The sequence below is a fragment of the Octodon degus genome, unplaced genomic scaffold (assembly GCF_000260255.1).
Source record: "Octodon degus isolate 3935 unplaced genomic scaffold, OctDeg1.0 scaffold00015, whole genome shotgun sequence".
NCBI lineage: Eukaryota > Metazoa > Chordata > Mammalia > Rodentia > Octodontidae > Octodon > Octodon degus.
Window position 1 is genome coordinate 12,519,542 of NW_004524591.1, and position 9,173 is coordinate 12,528,714.

General features: G+C 41.5%; 1 protein-coding gene across 1 annotated transcript; it reads left to right on the forward strand.

Moving 5' to 3' along the window:
• Positions 1-2,935: 2,935 nt before the first annotated feature.
• On the forward strand, positions 2,936-7,768 carry Il6 (interleukin 6). The gene is made up of 5 exons (XM_004626560.1): positions 2,936-2,954; positions 3,121-3,305; positions 4,808-4,903; positions 5,782-5,934; positions 7,583-7,768. The coding sequence occupies exons 1-5, from the start codon at positions 2,936-2,938 to the stop codon at positions 7,766-7,768; spliced, it is 639 nt and encodes a 212-aa protein (XP_004626617.1).
• The last annotated feature ends 1,405 nt before the right edge of the window (positions 7,769-9,173 follow it).

Sequence of the window (9,173 nt, forward strand, 5' to 3'; positions counted from 1 at the left end):
TTTTTTTTATCCTCTATCTTTATTTACTCTTCACAATAGCCCAATAAGGAAAGAACTCTTACCTTAGAAGTTAATGAACAGGGCACAGATTCTTAGGATAATTTAGGCAGTCAAGAAGCTACTAGGTGAAAGAGCTAGCTTTCAACTCAACTACGACCCGAGAGCCCATGTACACTACCACTAGGAGCTGCAAAGGTGGCATCCAAGCCACTGAGAACATGTGTGTGTGTGTGTGTGTGTGTGTGTGTGTAGACATCAATAAATACTGTAAATACAGAACTGAGTATCTGAAAAGCTCAGAAAAACCCCAATTAGAATAACAAAGGACTTAACTGAAAATACATGAATGAGACACTATCTCTGGGACCAGGAGCTAGGAAATGAAGGAGACTTCTTGGATGCTATGGTGTCTTGCTCAAACATTTTATCCTACATACATGCCCCTATTAAAAACAAAACAAAACGTCTTTTATTGAAAAGATAAATCTATGTGCTGCACTGAGTTACTGAGTTCAAAACTTGAACTTTACTAGACTGGGCCTTTGCCAGCCAAAGCCCAGGCTCCAGCCGAGGCCAAGGTGCCAGCTTCTGCTCCAGCCCAGGCTCCCAAAGGTGCCCAGGCCCCCATGAAGGCTCCACAGTAAAAGCCCACTTTTACTCTACTGTAAATCGTGGCTGCCAAGCACCTAGAACCAGAAGAATCCAGTGTTTATTAACTAATACTTTAGGTGCTAGGTTGTACTATTGCTGATTTGAAATGACTGCCATCTGAGACCAAGAGAAGAAGGAGAAGTGGAGTAGTGCAGGGAAAAGGCAGCTTTTCCCGTAGGACTGACTGTGTCCCCTGAATTAATACTACTGCCTAATTTCCTACCTGGTGGTGAAGTCCACTGTAGAGAGCCCATTAATACATTTCAGAAGAGGAGAAAAATTCATATTTTCTAAGAAATAGAAATAGATAACTCAAGAAAAGCAATCCCAGCCCACAGAGGCCTATTATATCGGGTAGGTTCAAGGCAGGAGAGACACAAGCAATGGCTCATGCATGTCTATGCTGCTTGAGACCACAGAGCACTAAAAATGAAACCATCCTACCATCCTTCCCCATTTTCATTTTCAAACTAAAAACCCCCATGATGGCCACAGGACCCAGGGGACAGGGTCTCTTGCTTAGACATGAGAGTAGATGACCTCATTTTCTTCAGCAGGTGGATCCTGACATGTTGTGCACAAAACAAAACTTCAGTGAATCAGTCCATACTTTAAAAGCCTATCGCAGAAGTCATTGTTTCAGTAACTTGAATAGAACTTCTTTGCAAAGCAAAGAAGGTGATAATAATGTCAACAATGTGTTTTTTACATGATTTTTATGGCAGCCATCCAAAGCTTCTAGTTTCAGCTTGGAGTCATTCACCAGGACATGCCTAGGTGTCTGAAGTATGATGGGGCACCTTGGTCTGGAGTCTAAATTTAAGACATCAAGAACTTTTCCTGTAGAAGATGTCATTCTAAGAAGAGTTCTGTTTGAAGTCCACATAGTAAAGAAGGTTCATGGCTGGGGAGATAGCTCAGCCATCTAAGCACCTGCCTAACAAGTGCAAGGACCTGAGTTCAACCCCCAATAGTGCATGCTATGCTGGCCCAAAACCAGGCATGGTGGTGCACACATGTAATCCCAGTAGGGGAGGCTGAGACAGGAGGATCACTACAAGTTCAAACTGCAAAGTGAGCCCCTTTATCCAATAAATAATTTTTTTAAAAAAGAAGCCTCAGACACTGGAGGATGAGGGGAGATTCAGAAGCAACAGTTATGACACCTTTGTGCTCGGATCCAGTCATACAGTAAGAGTGAGCTACAAACACAATTTTGAGAAGATGCCACAAGGTCCTCCTCTGATCACCTCATCAAAGTGTGTAATATTCTCCCCTATTCCCACTCTGAGCCAAGTGAGCCTTGGCAACTTGAGGGCTCTAGGAGTCCCAGCTTCCATCTGGACCTTTCAAAGTGCCCCAGGGCAGTAGGAGACCAGGATTCCTGGCAGTGGAAGAGAGGCACAAGCACTGCAGGGACAGCCCTGTAGCACAGTAATCAAAGTCCTTGCCAGGAGCTCCCCAGGAGGCCACTAGGGGGAGAGTAGGGTAGTAGTGAACCTCCCTGGAACATACTGGGACAGCTGAGGAGAAAATCAGCAACTGACACTTTAGTACCACAAAGGTATCATTTATGCATGCCCGGCTCTCCACCTGGAGACTTCTAGAAATGACTACATAAGATTTGTAGGAACCAGGCCAGTCTGCAACAGATGATCAGGGTGAGAGATAGGAAATAAAGTTTGGGAAATGACTGATAGTAATATCTTCTGTGTATCCTCAGGCTCAAGGGTCTGGAGGGTACCTTAGGTGTTTTACAAATATGAAATAATGGGAGTACTAAATCTTAGCATCTCCATCTGGAAAGCAAAGCATTGTTTTTGAAAAATCATAGCCAGTTTTAGTTTCTACTTTTTCCTCCTGTTAAAACATTGTACATGATTTCAGCTTTACTTTCTCAAGACATGTTAAAGTGCTGAGTCACTAGAAGAAAAAAAAAAGAAGAAAGTAAAGGAAGAGTGATCTTGATCCTTAGGGCTAGCCTCAATGATGACCTAAGCCACACTTTTTTCCCCAGTTGTGATTCTTTTCTTCGATGCTGAACGACGTCACATTGCACAATCTTAATGAGGTTTCCAATCAGCCCCACCCACTCTGGCCCCACCCCCATGGTCCAACAAAGATTTTATCAAATGTGGGATTTTCCCATGAGTCTCAAAATCAGAGACTCAACTCCCAATAAATATGAGACAGGGGATGTCTGAAGCTCACTCTGCTCCTGAGCCCACCAGGAACGAAACAGAGCTATCTCCACCTTAGCTCCATCTGCCTTCCAGGAACAACCATGAAGTTCCTCTCCACAAGTAAGTGAAGGAAACCCCTAGCCCTCGAGGAGCTGGCTGGTGGTGCTCCTCCCGTGTGAGGGAGGAGGTGTGTGGCTGAGAGAGGGCTGGCGTCCGGCCAGCACCAACAGCAGGCTCCCAGCTGTGCTGTCAGCTCACAGGCTGCTCTCCCTTCCTCTCGGCACAGGCTTCTTCCGTCCCCTTGCCTTCTTGGGACTGCTCCTGGTAACAGCTACTGCCTTCCCCACTGCACACGTTCAACTTGATTTCACAGCTGAACCAACCACCTCGCCAATTAAACTGACAACGGCTTCACTTGCCTTTCAAAAGTTTTCAGAAGTCTACAAGGATGTCAAGGAACTGAAAGATGAGGTGGGTAACTTAGTGATGGCCCCTCCATGGGCATTCATTCATTCTCCTTGACTCAGTATGGACAAGGGGCTTGTTTGCTGGGCAGTGTCTGCTAGCTTCTGGGATAGATTAATCCAGACTGTGGTCTGTGTTTCTTCTTTGCTGATGGTATCAGAAAGTTCCTTCACTTTCTGAAAAGTGTAGAATGGGGCTGGAACTCATAGTTCCTCACCCATTCTTAGCTTCCCATTTAGGCTAAATAGTCAGGGATTCTTTTTCTCTGATTGAAAAGTAAGGTCCACCAACATTTATTGTGTTCCTTGGACTTTGACAAAAGTAGAAAAATACCACTAAAATGAATGTTCAGTTGCTCAGAAGTTGCAGTACTTTTAGGTTACATAAGTTAATGTAAGTTAATGTAATGACTCTCCAGGGTCATTCTAGCCAAAATGCTACCTCAGCACCACAAGGGGCAAAGTCATAAATAGGCTAAAGCATCTCCCAACTTTAAATGAAAATGTTGCAGCTTTGCTTGATATGAAAAGAAAAAAGAACACAGGAAAGAGAGGATTGGGAGTCCAGATTGTCATTGCTAAGCTTAGTGATCTTGGGAAAATTCTCCACCGTTTCTGGACTCTTATCTATAAAATTATGAAGTTCAACTAGATTTCACAGGTCCTTCCAAATAGAACATTCTGTGGCTTAAATTCTATTTGTTATAAACTATCATTGAAATTTTTATCACGTGCTTGTTTGTTTGAAGACAGGGTCTCCTATATAGTTCAGGCTGGCCTTGGCTCACTTTGTAGCCTAGGCTAGCCTCAAACTCTCAGTGATCCTCCTGCCTCAGCCTTCCAAATGCTGAGATTACAGGCATGTACTACCATACCCAGCTGTTATCATTTATTAAGAGCCAATTACATGCACTTTATATGTTAATTGTATATAATCATCTGAAGAAACATACATGAAAAATGTTGAATGATTCTCAATTTGGCATGGGCCAGCCAGATAGCTCAGCAGACTAAAGAGCCTGCTTAGGCAGAGCACAGGGGCAGGGGTCTGATCCCCCATGCCATAAGCCATGCCAGCCCCGCCCCCAGGGCACACTGAAAGAGCAATTGAGACTGGGCGTGATAGCACACCTATAATCCCAGTGCTTGGGAGGCTGAAAATAGGAGGATCACTACAAGTCCAATTTATGTAGTGAGACCCTGTAGACCCTGTGCTAAATACATTAAAAAAAAAAAAAGATAAAATTCTTAATTTGGAAATAAAGAAACTGAGATTCGGAATAGAGAACAAGCCTAGAGTGTCAGGTAAGCCTGGAATTGAACCCAGCTAATTTCACTAGACTCTGCTTGCCAAGATGCCAGTGAGCTGTGACTTCCTTTTTTAAAAACAGAGTTATTAAAAAAAAAAAAAAAAAATCTTTCCTGACTGTGACAGAACATGAATTGGCCCTCTAGTGGTGTTTGTCTTAGGGGCACATAAATGATAACAATTCTTGTATTCTTTCCTAGATGTCTGAACACAATGTTGAAACAGTCACACTGGACGAGCTGACTCTCCCAACGATAAACGAAGAAGACGGATGCCACTACCTTGCCTACAACTGGGTAAGAGCACATCACATTTACATTAGCTATTTTCCTTTAGCCAAAGTTCTTCTCCTTTTCGCTTGCAGTACCTATAGCAACAAAAACGGGATAGATTATATAGATAATATAAAGGTCCATGAAGAAGCCAATTTAGTATTTTTAAGACAGTTTACCTTTGAACCAGCAGGAATCTTCTTTGTGTGCTGGAATTTTTCTCTCTTTTTTTTTTCTTTCCTCTCTTTTTCTTGTCTTTTGAGACAAAATCTTACCATGTAACCCAGCTTGGCCTTGAATTCCCTGGGTAGCCCAGGCTGGTCTCAAACTCACAGAAATATTCCTGCCTCAGCCTCCTGAGTGCTGGGATTACAGGCATGTGTCACCATGCCTGACATGTTGAGATTTTTTTCACAAATGGCAAATGCTAGAAGCCCGACCAAGTTTACCTACTTCATCCTTATTAAGGTGGTTGGGAAGGATCTCTCCTCTTTGGCTGCCACTGGCAGGATCCAGGCCCATCCTCCCTGATGAGTTCATTCTCCACATACCTCTTCTTCTAAACAGTGAGATAACTTGCACTGATTTATGATTATGCCATAAAAGGAGATTTCAAGCCCACATTAACATGGGTAGGAGTTCAGGAAGAGCACTGAGAGGGAGTCAGAAAAGGATCTTCTCTGCCATGCACTTGTAGCTGTTGGGCTTTAGGTAAAAGTCAATAAATGAACCTCTGACTGTCCAGATATTTTTAAAGAGGCAATTGATGATGCTGCCCAGTGTCTTAAGCTACTTTTCTAGAAGAGTAGAGGAAGAAGATGCCAAATTATAAACAGTTTAATTTTTCAAGTTGGTGCTTGTCTCTCAACAGTAACAGATCCCCCTTCCATCTCTTTTCGTAGGAAACATGCCAGTCAAAAATCATCACTGGTCTTCTCGAGTTCCAGCCTTACGTACAGTTCATACAGAACAAGTCTCAGGATGCCTCTGAAAACGAAAAGACTGAAAAAATATACACTGGTTTCCAACTCCTGAGTCAGCTCGTGAAACCTGAGGTGAGAGCTCCTCATCTTTTATGAGGAGTGGGGGGCACCAGGGACTGAACTTGGAACCTTGTGCTTGCCACACAGGCACTTATGCCACTGAGCTATATCCCTGGCCCCTCTTCATCTCTTCTGGGGCAAGGAGAAGAGAAAACCCAAGGAAAGTGTCTGACAACTCAGGATGCAGTGCTGCTTTGACAAAGATAGCTAGATTCAGATGAGAGGGTCTGAACAACAGTTCTTAATAGTTGAACTTTTTAAAATCTCTTCTGCAAAGAATATCAATAATGGCATTTAAATTTTAAAATAAACTTCATGGACTTAAGCATCAATTCATAATATCTTAAGAGACAAGAAAGAAGTATCTTTAAGAGTCAGCAGAAAGGCCAGTGAGATAGCTCAGTGGACTAAAGCATCTGCTTAGGCAAGCTTAGGCAAGCACAGAGACTGCAGTTCAATCCCTGGCACCATGTGCCACACCAATCCCACCCCAGGGTGGGCTGAGGCAGCTATAGAGTTCAGCCATAGTGGCATATGCCTGTAATCTCAGAGGTGGGGAGGCTGAAAATCAGGAAGATCACTATGAGTCTGAGCTGTGTAGTGAGACCCTGTAACAACCAAATGCAAGAAAGAAAGAAAGAAAGAAAGAAAGAAAGAAAGAAAGAAAGAAAGAAAGAAAGAAGCATGTTTAACCCCACTCAGTGAACCATTAGAAAAGAATGGATGTCACAAAAATGATGCTAATATTTTAATCGCTGCCAAGTGACATTGTTGTTGCTAGAGAGTTAATGTAGAGAAATGGTCAGAGGTCAAAGACTGGAAATCTAATATGAAAAGGAGGGACAAAGGGCTCCAGTCACCACTAGCTGTCATGAAACAGCAGATAATAGGAGAGCTGATGGCTCAGAGACTGGCTAAATCAAGCCAAGTGCAATGAAAGAGCCCTAGAAGAAAACTCTAGGTGCTAAATTTGCTTCTGCAACTTCTAGTTCTTCGCCTTAAATTGGGCCTCCTCATATTTGCCTTTACATAGAAGTCTCCTGGGCTTTTGTTTCACTACAGTCTGAATTGGGGCCTGATAGTCATATACAACTAATGCCCTCCCCAGTGACGCCAGTGCTGCTATACTCCAGAGCCACACGTTGAGTGCAAGGCCTTCCACAAGCTACTTATTGCTGCGTTAGTGACTCTATAGAAAAGAGTTTCCAGTCATCATTACATCCCTAGACCAGTGAGCTTTCAACAGATACCAAATGGGTGGTGAGGAAAACTGGATTTAGAATACTAGATTTAGATTTAATTTAGAATTTAAATTAAATTGCCTTTATCATTGAGTTCATTGTTTATCAAATGACTGCATGTACTACTTTGGATAACAGAAGGAAAGACACATAAGAGAGTGGCTCTGCCCTCTGGATTCTTACCATCTAATGGCAAATAGCAGCAAAGGGGTGGTTAGAAATCAAGGATGTAAAGGGATTCTTCTCAGAGTGGACTTGAAACAAAACACCTCCTGTAAGCTAGGTGGGTCAGGGTCAGTAACCCCAATTAGTCTTATTCATCCCAAATTTAAACATCTTCCCACAGACCACAGCATCCGTCCACCACAAAGTATTTGTGTACTGTGTAAACCATCCTCTGTATTTTCTTTTCCTTTCAGGCCAACAGTTCAGAAGAGACAGTCTTGCCCAGCCCAACTGCAAATGCCAACGTGCTGGAGCACCTGAAGTCACAGAATGAGGATGAGGCTCGCTTGACGGTTAAACTTGTCCTTCAAGGCCTTGAACTGTTCCTTCAGGAGAGCTTGAGGGCTATTCGGAATGCGGAGTCAAATGGGGAGATCTAAAGTGATCAGTTCATGGGCATTTCTTCCTATGGTCAGAAAACATGTTCTGTCCACTGGGTATCTACCTTATCTTGTTCTCTACGAAGAACTGATTGTATAAGTGTTAGGACACTATTTTATTATTTTTAATTTATTGATAATTTAAATATATAAAATTTGAGTTAATTTATATGTGATTGATATTTATAATTTTATGAAGTGCCACTTGAAATAGTATAAGTAATGGTTTTGAAAAAATACTATAAAAGTATTGAGTATCCTCTGTTTCAGAGCCAGATCATTTCTTTGAATGTATAAGCTTACCTCAATAAAATGCTAATTTATATATATTTTAAAAGAAATGTTTGTGTTGCATGTTTCATAATGTGAGCCGTCTTTTTACCAAAAAAGTCACATTCCTTAAAAAATCAGCAATTAAGCCTATGTGTATTACATGAAGCTAAGTACAATGAAAGTCAAAATGGCTTTTGAATGGTCAAAAGAGACAAAAGTCCTTTACTGAGCCTTAAAGGCATACACTGACAGGAAGAAGACTGCCTCAGAGAATCATGATAGGAACTAAATTTGCTGGAAGAATAAATTTTTGAGGATCTAGCAATAATTGTAAGGTTTAAAAAAATGCTAGAGTGACCAGTTTTGTTTCCTGACCTGGACAGTTACAATTCCAATGAACTAACAAAATTTACAACTGCCCTATATATATATCAGTTTGCAACTGTTGGATTTGATAAGGAATCCCTTTCTTTGAAAGTCTGATTTTGTCAGCTGAGCCTGTTCTTGGATTTGCACCCAAGTGGACTTCCTTTGTTTTTATTTAATTTCATTTATGACTCTGTGTTTGACAAAGCTAAATATAAATAGGATTCTTGTTACCACTAGTATCAAATGTTAAAAAAAAAAGAAAAGAAAATCTATAATCACCTAGAGAAAGATATAATTTAGTATCTATTGCATACTAGGTGCCATGCTAAACATGTTGCATCCATCATATTATTTAATCTTAATACTTGTGCACCCTTCTGGATATGAGAAAGTGATTTACCCAAGTCACTCATCTGGAAGATAAGGCATGAGTGCAGGCTTGAAATCCAAGTCTACCTGCATCCAGGTTTCCTACTCTTAACTTTTAGGTTCCCTCACCTCTCAGGAAGTGAAATATGAATATCAAAAGTCACAAAACGTTTAAGTAATAGAGAGTATATCTAAAGATGCAATCAAAGTCTTTGAGACAAGAAAACCACTTCTACAAGACAGAAGAGCACAATCTTCCAAAGTTATGCCTATCTCCTGTGGTTCCTAAAACACTGCACATACCTATATGTCACAGTTTCTGCCACAATGTGCCACATCTTAAAACTTTTTTTTTTTTTTTTTTTTTTTTGGTGGAACCGGGGATTGAACTCAG

Coding starts and splice junctions, on each gene's coding strand:
- Il6 (XM_004626560.1), top strand. Junction 4,904..5,781: donor ACTACCTTGCCTACAACTGG/GTAAGAGCACAT, acceptor CTCTTTTCGTAG/GAAACATGCCAGTCAAAAAT. Junction 5,935..7,582: donor GTCAGCTCGTGAAACCTGAG/GTGAGAGCTCCT, acceptor TTTTCCTTTCAG/GCCAACAGTTCAGAAGAGAC.